The sequence below is a fragment of the Pteropus vampyrus genome, unplaced genomic scaffold, assembly GCF_000151845.1.
Source record: "Pteropus vampyrus isolate Shadow unplaced genomic scaffold, Pvam_2.0 Scaffold301, whole genome shotgun sequence".
Lineage (NCBI taxonomy): Eukaryota > Metazoa > Chordata > Mammalia > Chiroptera > Pteropodidae > Pteropus > Pteropus vampyrus.
Genome location: NW_011889082.1, coordinates 199,602 through 218,722, shown reverse-complemented (window position 1 = coordinate 218,722; position 19,121 = coordinate 199,602). Strand labels below are relative to the sequence as shown.

At 35.5% G+C, this 19,121-nt stretch overlaps 1 protein-coding gene across 5 annotated transcripts in view; it reads left to right on the top strand.

The window, feature by feature from the left end:
- Nucleotides 1–7,560: 7,560 nt before the first annotated feature.
- RIC1 (RIC1 homolog, RAB6A GEF complex partner 1) overlaps nucleotides 7,561–19,121 on the top strand; it is an 89,732-nt gene continuing 78,171 nt past the window's right edge. For all 5 annotated transcript variants that reach the window (XM_011376639.2, XM_023521274.1, XM_011376641.2 and 2 more), the window contains exon 1: nucleotides 7,561–7,939. In XM_011376639.2, coding sequence (XP_011374941.1) covers nucleotides 7,796–7,939 — 144 coding nt within the window. In that variant the 5' untranslated portion in view covers nucleotides 7,561–7,795. The remainder of the gene's footprint in view (nucleotides 7,940–19,121) is intronic.

Here is a 19,121-nt window from a genome sequence, read left to right as displayed (position 1 = left end):
GATCAAATGCCCTATCTAGAGGACAGGAAAGCCAATCAGGACATTCAATCAGAATGGCAAGAAAAAAGATGCCAAGTCTATTAAAAAAAATTTAAGGAGGATATGGGACACTATTAAGGCTCCAAATATTCATCTGACCAGCGTAACAGAAGAAAATCATGGTGTTGAACAGCTGTTTGAAGAAATAATGATGGAAAACTTCCCTAACCTGGTGAAGGAAATGGACATAAAACCCCAAGAAGCTCAGAGAATTCCAAAAATCAGGGATCCAAAGAGGCCCATACCAAGACACATCATAATTAAAATGTGAAAGTTTAAATACAAAGAAAGAATATTAAAAGCTGCAAGAGAAAAACAAATAGTTACCTACAAGAGAATACCCATAAGACTGGCAGCTGATTTCACAAAAGAAACTGTGCAGGACAGAAGGGCTCGGCAAAAAATATTTGACAGGATGAAGACCCAGGATATACAACCAAGAATAATTTATCCAGCAAAGCTATCATTTAGAGTTGAAGGACAGATAAAGAGCTTCCCAAACAAAAATAAACTAAAGGGATTTATCACCACTAAGCCAATATTACAGGAAATGTTAGAGGGGCTTCTTTAAGAAGAAAAAACATGTATCAAAAACAGGAATAAAGAATAGTAACAACTACATTCCTATCAATAAGTACCTTAAATGGAAAAGAATCAAGTGCTCCAACCAAAAGATAGAGTGGCCGAAAGGAAAAGGAAACAAGACTCCTACATATGAAAAGGAAGGGGATAGAAAAAGATATTGCTTTGATGGACCTAGAAGGTATTTAAGGCAGACAGAGAAAGATAAACACTATATGATTTCACTTATATGTGGAATTTAAGGAATAAAAAGAACAAACTAATCAAAAACAGACTCACAAATATAATGGACAATTTGGTGATGGACAGAGGGGAGAGGGGTTTGGGGGTAGCCCTGGAAGAATGGGGTGAAGGGTTAGAGAAGTACAAATTAGTAGCTGATGGATGGTCATGGGGATGGGGAGCATGGCATATGGAATGCAATTAGCACCAATACATTGGCTAGGTGGAGGGTCAGGGGAGGGAGAAATTGGGGGGATCATTTTACTAACTATATAGGTGTCTAACCGATGTACTGTATACCTGAAACTAATTAAAATTAAAAAAAAAGAGAGTACAAACAGGGAGCACTTTATCTTATTTACTCCTAATCAACTCTTTATCAATCTTATTAATATGCATGAGAATCATCAGAGTGTTTAAATGCTAATTTTGGGCCGAACCATGAAGGAATTCTGACTCAGGAAGCCTGGGAATTGGGCAAGGAATCTGCATTTTAAATGTGTTGCCATGTAATTTTGATGCAGGTGATGAGTGAACCACATTTTGGGAAAACTAATCTCCTCAACAACAAATAAACAATTTTAAAAAATAGCACTTATTGAAGGTGGCTCCATAGTGTAGTGATTAGCAGGTCTGCTTTACATGCAGAAGGTCCTGGGTTCGCACACCAGTGGAGCCATGGACCATACCCTGGATGCACCAGGTCCCGAGTGCATGCCGCAGGCGTGTGGGAGGAGATGCCCCGCCTTCAGAGATCCAGTTCTTAAGGGAAAATGGCAACATCCATAGGTCAGGGGTGGAAGTGGGGGTCGGGGAATTAAAGTAGGGGAAAAAAATAAAATAAAAGTGGCACTTATTTTCTGATTATAAAAGAAAAAATTATAAAATGCTAAAAATATAACTATTCATAATTATACTTTTTAGAGATGACAATTGCAAATATATCGATGGCCATCTCTCTAATCCTTTTTAAAAAAATATACAGTCACGTTTCCATATCTCTTTTCAGGTATTTATAATCAAGTGTATTGAGTATTTAGTTTCATAGATATGTTCCTTTTATATTAATCTTTTAATGGTTTTTATAAATTAGTCCTGTTTGAAATATATGTAAATTTACTATATGAAATCCACTTATATTTCTGTTGGGCCTAGAGATTGGACTAGATAATATTTGAGGCCCTTTATGACTAGGAGGTTGTAAGCTCCTTGCAATTCTTTGAGTATAAGGATTAATTCTGTTCAAACTTGATGGAAAATATAAAATTACATTATCTAAAACTTAAATTCAAAGTTTTGTTCTTGAGCTTTATCTTTTGGTGCACACCTGCTGATGTGACATTGTATCAAAGGTAATATAACATTTCTTCAAAAGGCCAAGTATGTGAAAAGAAATTCAACATCACTAATAATCAGAGATATGCAAATCAAAACCATGAGATATCATCTCAAAACCATGAAGGTGGCTAGTATCAAACATATATATACTATATATATACACACATGAGTGTAACAAGTTGATGAGGATGTGGAGAAATTGGAATCTTTGTGCACTATTGGTAGGACTATAAAATCGTATAACCTCTATGAAAACAATACAAAGTTTCTTCAAAAAATTAAAAATAGAACTACCATATGATCCAGTAATCCCAATTCTGGGTATATATCCAAAAGAACTGAAAGCAGAAACTTGAACAGTTATTTGTACACCAACGTTCACAGCAGCTTTATTCGCAATAGCCAAAAGGTGAAAGCAACCAAAGTGTCCATCAATGGATGAATGGATAAACAAACTGTGGTGTATATATATATATTATTCAGCCTTAAAAAGAGAGGAAATCGTGTCACATGTTTCAACTTTGAGGACATTATACTAAGTGAGATAGCCTGTTTCAAAAGACAAATACTGTATGATTCCGTTTATATGAGGTATCTAAAGTAGTCAAATTCATAGGAAAGGAAAACAGAATAATGGTTACCAGAGACTGAGGGAGGAGGAAAAGAGAAGTTATTGTTTAATGGATACAGAATTTCAGTTTGAAAGATAAAAAAGTTCTGGTGATGTTTCACCTCAATGTGGATATACTTATACTATTGAACTGTACACTTAAAAATAGGTAAGATGGTAAATTTTACGATTTGTGTTTACAATAAAAGAGTATAAACCATAAAAAGGTAATTTAAAAAAAGAACAGTGTTGCCCTTTTATAATAGTTTGGACTGTTACAAAACATAATAGTTATGTAGTTCATATTGTGGTTTGGTTTAATAAAAATTTTCATGGAACCTATTAATTTCTAGAACTATACTCACTTGAGGTTTATAATTCTTGAAACTGTCAGATTAAACCTAGTGAAAAACAAGAATAATGAATGAGAATAAGACAGAAGCCAAAATTATTATATACCAGAATGGTTTGTTACAACTGAGCCCTCAGCTCACTGATACATATAGGAGATAAATAAATTCGAATTTTTGTCCAAATTAATAAAGGCATATTTGTCTCAATAGAGGAGGAGGAGGAGGAAGAGAGAAATCTGATTGCAATTATGGTGAACTCTTTACTGTCTCATGTGATGAGGTTAAACAATTTCTCTTTCCAACTTCTCTTGCTATGTTAATAAAGAATATACACACAAAATTCGGGTATAATATTTTTTAGACTGGAAAACTGTTTGAGACATGGTCAAACAGAACAACTGTTATTGTTGGCTAATTTGAATGGAATTAGGTCTCTTTCCAATGATTTTTTAATTTCTAAAAAGACGAAAGTGAAGGGAAAGAATAGTGAATCTTTTCCCATGATGCTCGATTAGGAACAACAGCCTTCTTTACTTTATTTTCTAGTTTGTTTTCATGCGCCAGTCAAGAGAGCCTTAGTTGCATCCATAAAGGCTTATTAATAACAAGCCGTCCTGCCTTTATGGTTAATTGTTTCCAAGTAATATTTAACACTGTTTAACTGTGAGGAAGATTGTGGAAAAGTCACATATTAACAGAGTTACTGAGATGTTCTTTTTAATTTAAACGTTAACACTTTTTGTTATTGAAAATTTCAACCATACAGAAAAGGAGCATGGATAACACAATCGAGTCCCAAGAATCCATCATTTAGCTTCAAATATTGTCTACTTATGGCCAACCTTGTTTCATATATATTTCCACTGTCTCCATTCGTTCCCAGATCATTTTGAAGCAAAAAATCAGATATTATATTATTTAAGCTAAGATATTTATTACCAATCATCAGAAAGGGATAAATGATAATCAAGAGTCTAACACAGTCACATATGAATGGATTTTGTTTTTGGTTTAAATACATTGATTTAAAAATATATATATCAAGAATAAGGACATTTTCAATGTTCACTTACCATGTTTGGTAATGTGGTAGCTACACACACACACAGTCTTAGCCCCAAAGCAAATACATCAGTTGCATATAATAAAAGTGTAATACAGTTGAATGTTAAAAGCATATTAAAGAGTTATAAACTAAAGCATTATCATCTTCAGTGAATATTATCATGTTCTTATGGAGGTCCCCAAATATTGGGAGTGGTGTGCTTGGAACCAAATTCTGGTCCTGGTTCTGTACCATCATCAGAAGTCTGTGAATGTGTGAAGTACACAGGGCCTACTTTTAGTTTGGTGACTCAGGGTGCCTTTCCTCCTAATCCTCCTCTCACTGCTCTTGGACTGTGCCTGAAACTCCATATTACTACATTACTCTCTTTGATTTGCCAGCACCGTAGGTCCCACTTAAAGTAGGACAACTGGGACATCAATCATTAGTAATTCAATTCTATTTTACATAACTTTTTTCCCTCATTACAAAAGTAATATGAGTTCATCAGAGACAATTTGGAAAATACAAAAAAGCCCCTCCTCCAAAAAACATAAAAAGCACCTAAAATCATGTGTAAACACCAATATTCTAGGGCATTTCCTTTCCTTTTTTTTTTCTAGATACATATACTTTTTTTTCATGACCATGTCTTTAATCTGCTTTCATTACTTCATAGTACATAGTGAACATACGTCTATATGATTAAATATTCTTTCCCAACAAAATTTTTTACTCTTGCAAAATAGTCTATAGTAAGGGAGGACTATAATCAATGTCTTCTGTGGGACATTTAGATTATTTCCTTTTAGCTACACCTTTGTGGGGTGTATTGTTAAAGCGCTGTACATATGGGTGTTTATTTCCTTAGGACATAATCAGGAAAGAAATAGTTGGGGCTACAGGTATGCATATTTTTAAGATCTCTTTTTAAAAAATGTAATGCCAACCACCCTTTAGATAATGTGTACCAAATTTTACTCCCGCCAACAGTTTATGAACATACTTCTGATTCCATGCACCCTTGCCAACGTTATTTCTTATAATAAAAAGAAAACATGCACCTATTAACTTTCTTTTATAAGCCTAGTCTTAGCTCAGAATAGAGTTCACTAAGTTTGACTAGAGAATGATGGTGGTGGGGTAGGGGAAGGAGGAGAAGCAAGATCCAGGGCATGGGAATTACTAATGTATTTCACAAAATAAAGTTGGAATATGATTCTTGAGAGTTGAAAAATCCAGTCCATAAAGTTTCTATCACAATGGGGGAACTCTTAAAGAATGTGAAGAGTCAGATATTTTACATTTCCCCCCACCTGCAACAAGGAGAAAGGCCCTTAAGATCTCTCCCCTCCTCCTCTCACTTGCCTGTAGCAACTACCACAATTCAGTTCAATCCAGTCTAAAGATCACTGGGTCTGTAGAAGGAAGATAAGTTCTTTAGGCATGTGACTTTAGGCTCCTCCACCACTCTGGCCCCGTTTCCTCATTTAGAAAATAAGAACAACTTCACACCTACCTTTACTGTGAAACTAAATCAAGCCATATATTTGAAAATATTTTATAAGCCTTACCTGCTACAAAGGAGTGTGGCTGGGGAATTAGATTTGAAAGTCAGCAAATAAAGTTAAAACTGAGTGCAATAAAAGTTATTTAGAAGTTCCTTAACTGTGCATGAGAGCAGAAAGATGCTCAAATTTAGGAGGCTGAGAACAAAGAGCCTCTGATGAAGCGTTGCGACAAATACACTCTCAGTAAAATTGCCAGTGGAATTGCTGCAATGTAACTTATTTTCATTTCCTCTCTTTCTGCCAAGTGCATAACTGAATCTGAAAGAATCAGAAGGAAGTATGACGCAACTGTTCTACGATTGTATTTTGGCAAATCAATAAACTTCTCTGGGCCTTTTTGTTTGTCTAATGGTGCAGTTCAGCTGGATCAGTGTTTCATCCAATATTTCATTGGACAAATATCTTCGGGGTTTACTATTCTTATTGTTTCAGGCCGCTGTGCTGGATGTCAAGAAAAAAAAAGAAAACCACCAGGAAGACATGGTCTGACCACAAGTGGCTGGTGAATGGTGAGGCAGTTTCAACTTTGATTTAAAGAATCCTGGATTCTTTGATCACCTTCTGGGGGATGCAGTGACTGTTTAGAAAACTTACGTAAAGTTATATACTTTGTTACAAATACCAGCTACAATACTACATCTGATATGGTTTAAGTTACTTTGTTTCCTTTTTTGCTGTTTATGTTGCTACTTAATGTTAGTTAACATTTTTTTTTCACCTGGGCTAACTCAGATATTTTTTTAATTGAAAGAGTAATAAAAACATACGGAAAAATTCAAATTGTACAAAAAAGGTAGACAAGAAGTAAGTCTTTTATTCCAGAGACCCTCCCCCGACTCCACACTCTATTCCCGCTCATGGTGTCCTCGTATTCAGAGGTAATCATTGAGTCAATTCTTTAAAAGAAACAGTTGTTAAAGTGATCCCTGGGGTCCAAAAGTTAACCACTGAATTAAAGAATCTCTAGTCCATTCCAGCTCTAAAATTCAGTCCAAATCTTTTCCAGCACATACCCTACCTAGAGTGCAAAAGAGATAGCCTTAACTTGTCTAACACTATGACTGGTAAAAGGACAGATGAACGCAAACTGAATTCAAAAATGTATACTAGACTCAGAGACAGAGGACAGGACTCAGGACTTTTCATGGTAGGTTATTTACAGATTGAATAAAGGTCCCCTCAAGGATATAAATTCCATGACGGCAGGCAATTCCACCGCCAGCTTTCACTGAAGACCTCCGCACACAAGAGGGGATTACCGGGCACAGAGGTCGCGGCCAGGAGCCTAGAGTGGGAACTCAATCAAGAACTGTCACGTGACTCGCGCTCCCCCGCAATCTCCCCACCCCATTATCCCAGCGTTGTAGCGCTGGGCCGCCTTCACCAGAAGTCTCACCACTCCACTAAGGAAGTCAAATTTGGCCAGACCGGGGGAGGGACGTAGTCCGCGGGCTAAGTCGCCTCGCAATTGCGTCCTGCCAGGCTCTGCCTACTTGCTTCAGTGTCTAAAGCAAGTTTCCCGCCCTCCTGGCCCTGACAAAATACTCCAAATTGCAACTAGGAGGTGCAGAGAAGGGCAAAAGTGCATGCGTATCGAAGCTGCGTGCCGGCTGCTCATGAAAATTAGGGTGGAACGTCACAAAACAGCGAGGAGGGGGAAGGAGAAGTCTGCAGTGCGCGCGCGCGCTCGCTCGCGCGACAGCCTTCCCACGCGGCGCGGCGTGGTGACGCACAAGGAAGGGGCGGGGCCGGGGCGGGCCTCCGCGTTCCTCCCGCCCCCTTTTAGTCCCGACTCTCCCTCCCCCTTTCCTTCTCCACACTGGGCCCCGTCAGGTCGGCGGTACCCTCGTCGTTTAGCATAGCGTCGGCCCGGCCCGGCCCAGCCAGCGGGCAGATGCTTCGAGCTGCCGCTGCCTCCGCCGCCGACTCCGCCGGTGGCGGTGTGGGAGGCGGGCGTCCGACCCCGGGCCGCTGAGTGTGACGGACGGGGCCGGAGGCCGCCGGGCGCCGCGGCGTCGGCGGCTCCGCGGGAACCATGTATTTCCTAAGCGGCTGGCCTAAGAGGCTGCTCTGTCCTCTGGGGAGCCTGGCCGAGGCGCCTTGCCACGTTCAGTCCGACCCTCAGAGGACTTTCTTCGCCGTGCTGGCCCCGGCCCGCCTCAGCATCTGGTACAGCCGAGTAAGTAGAGCCGCCGCCACCTCTCGTCGCTCCCTCCCCGGCGTCCCAGCACCATCCCGCCCTCAACTTCCATCCAGAGTCCCGGACCCCTCCCCTTCGCGCCAGACCCATTTGTCTTGGCCGTCCGCGTCCTTGTCCCACCTACTCACTGTTACGTGCCCCTGGGTCCGGGGACGTCCTCCGGCTGGGGCTCCCGGGAGGATGCAGTCGCTGCTGCCGAAAATCCTTGCGTCTCCCCGCGTTGGACCGACCGCCGCGATCCAGCAGATCCCGCGCGCTCCCTCGGCTGAACCCAGACTTCCCCTCCCCTCTCCCCATTCCCTGAGGAACAGATTTGTTTAAACTTTCCACAATTAGAAATCTGGCCGCTGTGGTGTTCTCAGGGCCCCCATGTTAAAGGCCGTTGTTTTGGAGTTAGGAAAGCCTGTTGGGCTTTACCCAGTGCCAGACTTTACAGGCCTTTGATAACTTATTTCTAGCAACTTCAACCAGAGTTGTTTATTTTTTCCTGAAGGTCTGGTTATCCAACTCCTCGCCTCGCCCCATCATCTCCTCACTTTCAGGCTAATCCTTTGCTGCTCTTGGACTCTTCATTAGAAGATTGTAGACGGTGGTTAGTAGGAGCGGAAATAGAACTCAAATCTGTCGGAGCTACTTTAGGGTATCACACCTGAAAGTAATAAGATTTGGGAAGAGCTTGAAACTGAGCTCTGTTCTTGTTTTGTGTGAATCTTCTTTTTTTTTCTTATATCTAATTACCGAATAGATAAGAGAAAAAACTTAAAAAATAAGTGGTTGATAGGATTCTGTTTTCTGCGAACGCTGCTACAGGTCTGTCTATAAAAGCTACAGAATAGGTTATAAAAATGTTCCAGTTTTTTTTTTTTTTTAAAGAAGGCAGTTCTAATCGATGTCAGAGTGAAGTATTTCTTTTTTCAAAGCTAACTTGACGATGTGGAAATAGGTTGTGACCTTGGCTTTTTTATATGTGAAATACTGTAGTTAAATTAGTTAAAATTCTTAGCTCTCTGTATTTGACCATTTGAATGCCTACAAGGCCCTTGACTATTCTCACACACAACCCTGGTAAAAATGATGATGAGATTTAGACATTTTTGATATCTCTTTTATATGACATTCATAGTTATGCTGTAAATCAGACTGTTTGCCATTAAGTTTTGGCTGATTTAGTTTTTAAATATATATCAGAACAAAAGCTGTTAAGCCCAGCAACGTGACCATTCTGTCTGGTGTTGATTGCATTTTTGAATATGTATGTTGTGTATCATCTGGTTCTTCGGTGAGATACTAATTCATTTACATTGTGTATGCCAATTGAATACTTTTTTATTTAGGTATATACAAGTTATCTTTAAAGCATATGTAGAAAAAATAATTATAACTTGAATTTTAAATTGTCTTCTGAGTTTAGTTCTGAGTTTAGAGTTTCACTGTAATGTAACAAATTGTGAAGACTGAAATTTAACTTTATCTCTAAAAAAGGCATACCTAAGTTATTTTTAGGCAGAACTAAATAAACTTAATATGAGGGATGAATAGATCAGAAGCCTGTAGGTTACTTTATTTCTCCATAAAAGTAACAAAAATGTGCCTCAACTTTCCTAGGGGTATCGCGAATATTAGGAATATCTGGTTTTTTGCTTTTGGAGTTAGCTGCTATGTAAATCTAAGGCAACCCTAGAATTTAAAAATACTCATGCTTTTCATTCATACTCTCACCTTACACACAGATACTTTCTACAGAAGCCCTGGGCCACTACCATTAAGATCCAGTGTGCAAAAAGTTAGGTTGTAGGAAATTTATGGGTTCACAAGTATAAGGCGAGACGAAGTGAAATGCAAGAATACCTTAGGGAAGTCTGCAAAGTACTGTTTCTGAGTGGTTAACCTTGATCTTTAGCATTGGCTTCGTCACTTTAAAAATCAAATATCAGACCGGATGATTTGAAGGTCTTTGATTATATAACTGGGTGAATAGGGAACAGGTGCTTGCCTATAACTGGGTGAACTGGGAACAGGTGTCAGACTCCAACTTTCAGTCTCCTCTTAGATATACCTTTTTTCGCTAAATCTGAAAGTTTTTATTTTGATTTTTTAAATTTCTAAACTGACTGAAACTATGTAGGTTAAAATGAATTTAGGTTAATAACTTCTTTTAAACATGAAAACACCTAGCTAAATTGGTGAGCTATCAATTATTCCCACATAATTTGGAGTGGATTGGTATGAAATGTTTGCATGAGAACCTGAAAGCTTTGATTTTGGAGAGGTTATTTATCCAAGTAATTTTATAGAATAAAGTAAATTTTGAAGATCTAAAGAAGCATTTTATGGAGTTGAGGTCTTTAAAAGCCTCTTGAGAGCTTTTGGGGACAGGGAGAGACATCAAAGAGATGAGAGAATATAACACGAATGGCTTTCTTAAAGTTTTGTTCGGTCTCTCTTAGCAAGTTAAACTCACTTAGCAGGGACGTATTTTTAAAAAAGAAAACTAGCCTTGTAGAAACATGCATTTATTTATTAGTCTAAACTGTTTTTTAAATATCCTAAAGAATTACTGTGTGTAAAATGTTGATTAGTCATGGGACTATGAAAACATTAAAATAAAATCTCTGAGAATAATTTTTGTACATTTTATGGGTCTTCTAGTCAACTTTTACATACCTCTTATAGCTACTATTATGTACCCTAAGTAGCTATATGAAATCCTAGTGTTGTAGAGTTGTATCTTTTCAAAATTCTTTTCTGACTCCAAATTTGAGAAATATAGTGCTGTTTAGATGTGTTTATGAACAAAAGAGTTTCTGTAGGTACTGACTTTGCTTTTTGATTTCATTTTTTGTGTGAGGATGTAACTTGTTTTCAGTGTATCTTGATGTGAATTTGCTTTCTCTACTTTGTGATTCTACTTAGGAGTTCTAAAAAAACTACTCGAGTTTACAACGGGGATCATTCATATATTTTGGAACCCAGAAAAGGGTACTCAAAAAAGGTTTGGTATGTGTATGTTAAATTGGGGTGGTAGAGGTACAACTTAATTGATGGAGTAATTGATGATGTATTTTTGCCAAAGGTATTGTAAAAAGACTAGTATCAGCTTTGAGGATAAAGCTGCTCTTTAAAGCATGCTGTGATTTATGATTGAGATGGGCATTGTGTGAAATGTTTTGTTCTGTACCAGAGAGCCTAGAATTATTCTTATAATATACTGCTTAACTGTGAATATGAAAATCTACATAAGTGAACCATAAAATGATACCTTAGAATGCTGTAATTCTAAATTAGCCTTATCTCAATTTTCAGGTCATTGATTATTTCAAATATAAAAATTATTCTCAGCAGTATTTTTGAACACCTCCTGTGAAAGCATTAACAGGAAGTATATGAAAGGGGTGAAGGGACATGCTCTGTGTAACAAAACATTTTATTCAGAGATGTTAGTGTGATCATAGGATAAATGAAAAGTTAGTGAGTTATCGTGAAGGTTGCTAATAAAAAGCTTAAATAGGCAAATAATTACTGGGCTTATAAAATAAATTGTGTCTTTGAGTAACTGAATAGAAACTTGCGTGTTTTTGTTGGCGTGTGCTAATAATGGAAAACAATGAGAGAAGTGTTCAAAGAAGCAAGTTCTAGGATCAGATATATGGTTAACTGTGTGACCTAAGAAAGGTCATTTAATTTGTACCTCCCTTTTCCCAACTCTTCCATTTTTCACCCTTTCAAATCTATTCTAATACTCACTGCCTTCAGAGAGCCTTATAAACCACTGCTTGGAAGTCTTTTAGGGTTCAATATTGGTTAAAGAATGAAGTTCAGACTCCATAGTTTAATATCAGAGACACTCCCCTTTTGGAATGCTCTCTTGCCCCATCTCTGCCTGTCAGAATATTATCCATCCTTTAACTTCTGTTGAAATTCTGCTTTCTGTAGAGTCATTATTTACCATAACCAGAGTGTTCTTTTTTTTTTTTTCAGTGAACTACTGTTTGTATTTTAAGTTTGTCACATGCTTTATTTCTCCAAGTAGATTATAAGTTTCTGGAGGGCAGAAATTTTTAAAAATAAATTAATGAATTTAGGATCTGTCCCATGCATAGCACAGAATTTTTTTAAGGTTTACTAATGGGAATATTTTTGTGTGTTGACATGTAACTTAAAACATGTAGTATTAAATTATAACTTAAATTCAGAAAAATCTAGAGAGGGTTATTTAAGTGCAGTTGAAATTATTTTTTTTTTACACACAGTCCAAAATATATTAGAAAATTAGCATATGTTATTCACAATAGCCAAGATGTGGAAACAACCTAATACCTGTCAATGGATGAATAGTTAAAGATGTGGTATACATACACAATGGAATATTATTCACCCATGAGCAAGAAGGACATCTCGCCATTTGCAACAACGTGGATGGATCTTGAGAAGCATTATGCTAAGTGAAATAAGTCAGGCAAAGACCAGTACTGTATGAGATATTACTTATATATAATATATGTGAAATCCAAAAAAGCCGAACTCCTAGAAACAAAGGCTAGAATGGTGGTTTCCAGGGGCCAGGAGGGTTGGGGAAAAGAGGAGATGTTGGTAAAAGGTACAAACTTGCAGCTGTAAAATAGATAAATTCTCTGGATCTAATGTACAAGCATTGTGATAATAGTTAATAGTACTGTATTATATACTTGAAAGTTGCTAAGAGTGTAGATCTTAAATGTTCTCACCATAAAAAAAAAAAAATGGTAATTATGTGACGTGATGCCAGTGTTAGCTAACACTATGGTGGTAGTTATTTTGTAAGATATAAGTATCAAATCAGTGTGTACAGTCTTAAACTTACATAGTGTTATGTTAATTACATCTTAATAAAGCTAGAAATAAAAATGGTACCTGATAAAAGGGCGCTATTTTAATTATTAGCTAATCTGTAGTTTACCAGAACTTAAACTATTGTACAGTCTTAAAACCAGTGGGAACTGTTGGTACCCAGTATTGTTTATATTGACATGATCTATGAAAAAAGAAACACAAAAAAGCAGTATAAACACAAGTAAAGATATTTCACTCATCTTTAGGTGCTTGTGAATCATTGACATGATTCATATTACAGGTAAACATTGATTTTGAGTTTAGTGTGCACTATGTGCTTTTACATGATAGGAAGCAAAGCTTCTCAAATTTAGGTCGATCACATTCCTCATTCATGATTTTTGCTTAGGTACTATAGGTCCTTATAGTACCTATCCAAGCTAATTCCTGAGGTTGAAATTATCTCTCAAAATAATTTGTCTTTACTACAAATGGAAAATTAGCACCACTTGTATGAATAGACGGTTACTATATGAGGGAATACAATAAACAATGTTACGTAAATCATTTCCTGCTAAAGGCTCTTTCTTTTTTCTTAAAAAGGAAAATTAGTAGATACATGAGAGGTATTTAGAAGTAAACTAGCACCTCATACAGATTTCTTCTTTATCTAAATCAAAAGAATTAAAGATGAAAATTATTTTCTCACTATAAGAATATTCAATACAGTGTTTGTGACCTAAAATGATATAGGAAATACTGCATTAGCATTCTGTTTACGGCTAAATAAAGCATTTATTATGCAGTTTATGAAATTAGAAAAAATAAATTTACAATTTAAAAATATTTTAAAATATTCTAGAATTCAGACTTGCTACAAAGTGACACAGTTACTTAATTTTTTTTTATTGACCAGCAGGAATCAGTTGGTTGGAACCAAGGTATTCTACCTTTCTTTTAAGTTCATTATAATTGTTTTACTTTGAGTTACCATCACAAACCTGTCTCCCCAAGTGATTTGCCTTATTTCAGTCATAAATCAAACATAAATTTACATGTGAAATTTTGGATATTGTGGATATATACAAACTTGCCGTGGTTTATTTTTCTAATAGCTTTATTGAGGTGTATAAATATATATATAAGTAAATTTATAGAATGTGCAGTCATCCTCATAATCTAGATTTAAAACACAGCAACCCCAAAAGTATTCTCTCCACCCAGGAAACCTTTGGCCTGCTATTTGTCCCTATGGGTTTTGCTTTTCTGGAATTTCCATATAAATGTAATATAATATGTGGTCTTCTGTGCTTGGCTTTTATTTAGCATATCTTTGTGGTACTCCTTTTTATTGCTGAATATTATTCCATTGTATGAATATACCACAGTTTTTAAATCCATTCACCAGTTGATGGGTATTTTAATTTTTTCTAACTCAGGTCATTATGAATAAAGCTGCTATATAAACTTTTGTTTATGTGTTTTCATGTGAATATATATTGTCATTTATTGTGGGGAGATACCTAGGAATGGAATTGCAAAGTTTCTGTATCTCTGCATCTATTCCAACACTTGTTATTGTCAGCCTTTTTTATTATAGCCATTTTAGTGGACTCGTAATTGTATGGCAATGTGGCTGTAATTTGTGTTTTTCTAATGACTAATAATGTTTAGCATCTTTTCCTGTGCTTATTAAATAAGCCTTTGTATACTTTATTTGGTGAAATGTCTATTCATATCCTTTGTCCATTTTTTTTAAATTGGACTGTTTGTGTTATTGAGTTATAAGTTCTTTATATACTCTGGATATAGGTCTTTATCAGATATAATTTGCATATATTTTATCGCAGTTGTGGTTTATCATTTCAGTTTCTTAATGGTAACTTTTGGAGAGCAAAAGTTTAATTTTGATGAAGTCTAACTTATTTTTTTATTGAATCATGCTTTTTGTATCTTATCTAAGAAAATTTTGACCAAGGTCATAAGTATTTTTTATGTTTTATAAGTTTTATAGTTTAACTCTTATCTGTAGGTCTGTCATCCAGTTTGAGTTGATTTTTACGTATGTTGTGAGGTAAAAACCTAATTTTTGTTCATGTGTGTTTTAGCACCATTTCTTGGACTCTTTTTCACTGCTTAATTGCATTGGCACCTTTGTCAAAAACCAATTGACCGTAAATATAAGGGCTTTTTTTTTTTTGTATTTTCTGTTTTCTTCTGTTGATCAATATGTCTGTCATCATACAGAAATCACACTGTAGCTTTTATAGTGAGTTTAGAAATTGGGTGGTGAAAGTCATTTTTGTTTTTGTTAAATTATTTTATCTATTCTTAAAATTATTTTTAAGATTAAAATTATTTTATCTATTCTAGATCCATTGAATTTTTGTATAGGTTTTAGGATTATCTTGTCACTTTCTACTCATAGAAAATGGTGCTTGGATTTTCAGGGGATAAAATTAACACACAAGATCATATATTGTACAGCATTTCTGTACAATAACAATGAATATCCAAAAATGAAATCAAGAAGACAGTTCCATTTATAATAACATCAAAAAGAATAAAATATTTAGGATTAAACTTAACTAAGGAGGTGAAAGACATATGTTTGAAACTACAGAATGTTACTAAAAGAAATTAAATCTCAAATAAATGGAAAGTGATCCTGTGTTCATGGATTGGAAGATTTAATATGCTTAAGATGCCAGAGCGATCTACAGATTCAGCGCAATCCCAATGGTGTTTTTTTGCTGAAATATAAAAACCCATCCTAAAATTAATATGGAATCTCAAGGGACTCCCCTCATCAGTCTAGCTAAAATTTTACCAATTTTCTAGATTTTTTTCAGTGAACCAAATTTTAGTTTTACTGGTCTTAGCCTCTTAATTTTTTGTTTTATTTTTTGTTTAATAATTATTTTCCTCCTGCTTGCTTTGAGTTTGTTTTACTTTTGCTAGGTTGGAAGTTTAGATTATTAATTTGAGACAATTTTTAAGAAATATATGCATTTCAAGCTCTACATTTTCTTCTAAGCACTTGCTTTAGCTATATTTCAGAACTTTTTTCTTTTTTACCTTTTTTTTTAAAGCAGTTTTAGGCTTACAGCAAAATTGAGAGGAAAGTGCATATAGATCCCACCCTGTACACATGCATAGCTTCCCCCATTAGCAATATCACTCGTCGGAATGGTTTTTTTTTTTTTTTTTTTTTTTTAACCAAGAATGAATCTACATTGACACATCATGATAAGCCTATTGGGTTGAAACCTAGAAAGCTTCCTGGGTGTAATATGAAACTGGCTCCCATTCACAGTGGGCAGAGAGAGACTGAGGAAAAAGGCATACAACTCTAGATGGATAGGTGGCAGGTTTAATAAGAAAGGGAACTTATGCAGCTTGTTTTGGGTGTCCAAAAGATGAGTAGATTTTCACATCTGCCCATCAAATCTTAAAAGTCTGTATAAAAGCCCTAACTGGATTCAGTCACATAACCAGGGGGCCTTAACTGGGTCTGTCACTTACTTAGTCCAGATAGTCTCAACAACACATTTCTGTCTCAAGGCTGTATCTTTGGAACAACTTCTTGGACAGGAAAGGCCAGTGGAATTCACATTCCAAAGCACAGGGGAGAAAATGGGGAGTGAGTCCAGCTCGTAGGTCAGACAGACGGTAATGTGTTCTTGATAACCTTTCCCAATACACCCAAATTCCATAGTTTATCTGAGTTCACTAAAATTTAGTATATTAGTTGATGTAACAGTAAGAATGTCTGTCTTAATAGTAAGAAATATTATACAAAAAGATTCATGCATAACCTTGAGGTCCTGTTTTCTATATTGCCTTTCATTATGAGGAAATATCTCATAGACTTCTTTAGATATACATGTATTTAAAAAGCAAAAGCAGTGCTATAATGAGTAAAATTGCCTCCTAGAAAAATTTGTTTTCAGTCAGTAATTAATTGCGGGCCTTTAAACATGTTGATTTCTGCGATTTACGGAGTCAGTATTAACATTTGTGCAAAATGCAAGGCACTAAAGGTGTGGCTGAAGACCACTAGTTGTCTCCTTTACATAAAAACTTAGCAGTTTCATAAGCCCACATTATTGTACATTGTTCCTTTGTTTCTATATGGGTGCAAGCAGAATAAAAATCTCAGATTTGGTATGCTTTCTGACTTCCGAATTAGAGAAGTTATTCATTTTTAGAAATGAAAAATTTATAAAATATATAAATATTGGAATATTTAGAAATGAAAAATTAGTAAATACTAAAACATACTATAGTTTTAAATTAGTGATAAAATATTGTCACTGTTCATTTTTTTTTTTTACCTTTATTCAGTAGGCAAGTTTTTGCTGATGATGACAATAAAACCTTTTTATAAAGCCCCTTTTCCGGTTGAATTGTCACCAATATTAAAAAATCTTTGTCACTAACATTTAAAAATTATCTTTCAAATAAACAGGTCAATGATACCAAAATTATCAAAAATAAACAATTTTCTCTAACTTGTATTTATGTGTATGTATTTTTGTTGCTGAGCAAATTACAACTGTTTTTATTATTTCTGTCTTACAGTTCCTCTCACCTTCTGTCATAGTTTATCTTTGTGAGGCTTTTACAATGTTCTAAATGGGTCTCCCTAACTATGTTTTTCTTCCTTTAATGAGTTCTTCAAAAGATTATCTAAGGTAACTTGTTCTAAACTTTTAAACAGCTTTTCTGAGATACAGTTGACATAATATAATTTGCACATGTTCACAGTATAAATTTGATTAGGTTTGAGATGCATACCCCCATCGAACTATCACCATAATCATGATGATGAACATATCCATTACCCCAAAATGTTTCCTCTTGCCTCTTCATAGTTGCTTCTCACTGCCCTCGCATCTCTAGGCACTCAGCTGCTTGCTGACTCTCACTATAGATTGGTTTGCATTTTCTAGAATTTTATATAAATGGAATTGTATAGCATGTTTTTTGTTGTTGTGCATCTTCACTTAGCATAATTATGAAGAGGAAATTAACGTTGGTACAATATTATTAACTAAAGCATAGATCTTATTAATATTTTCTCCAATTTTTTAGTCATGTTCTTTTTCTGTTCTAGTTATTTCTTAGTCTTTTCCATTCTGCAACAGTTCCTCAGTTTTTCCTTGTCTTTTATATCCCTGATCTTTTTGAAGAGGTACTGATCCGTTAGTTATTTTGTAGAATCCATCAGTTTGGGTTTATTTGATTATCTCATGAATGGAATGAGCGTATGTATTTTTGGCAGAAATACCACAAAACTGTTGTTCCCCATTGTATCATATGAAAAAGTTAATGATGTTCTTCTATATTATTATCAGTGATGTTTACCTTGATTACTTGCTTAATTGGTCGCCACTGTGAAGTTACTGACTTTCTTTTGTAGTTAAGTAACTTGAGGGAGATACTGTGTGTATCCTGTTTTTCCTGAAACTTTTGCTCACTCATTTTAGCATTCAACACTTGAATTTGTCTGCAGCTATTACTATGTGGTGTTCACCTAATAATAATTCTCTAATATTCCTTTTTCCTTCTACATTTATTAATTGAAATTTAATGTAAGCAAGAGTTGTCCTTTCACTTTTATTTATGTCGTTTACTGATATCACTGTGGTTTCACAGATACTTATTTGTTAAATTCCAATACTGTAATTATTTTGTTGGAATTTTTTACTTTTATTTTGGCAGTTTACTTTCTTTGAGTTTTAAGAATTCTTTGTATTTTCTGGGTACACATCATTGATGCAAATAAGTAATGTACAAATATTATTTCCAGTCTGTTGCATGTCTTTATTTTTAACAGTATCTTTTAAAGAGAAATATTTAATTTTTATAAGGATCAATTTGTCAATTTTGTTTTTTTGGGGGGGAATCATTATTTTTATGTTTTACTTAAGAAACCTTTGCCTAGCCCCAGGTCATAAAAAGATTTTCTCCTATATTCCTGAACATTTATGGATCTACCTTGTGAATTAATATTTTTATATGGCACAAAGAATGGATCAAAGTTCTTTTTCTTCATATGGCTATCCTGTTGTTTTCAGCACCATTTGTTGAGAAGAGATCCTTCCTCTATTGAAGGATCTCCTTCCATTAGACTTAGAGAAATTTATGAACTCTCTTCTCTTTGTCTCAATGCCCATACCATGCTGTCTTGATTACTATAACTTTTTTTTTTTTTTTTTTAGGTGAGGCAACCCTTGGTTGACCTCACAGATTGCAAGGACCTTGTCAGCTTACAATCCCTTATTTTTTTTTTTAATTTTTTTTACGCCTACAGCACCTGGTCTTCCTAAGTGGTCTCCCATCCAAG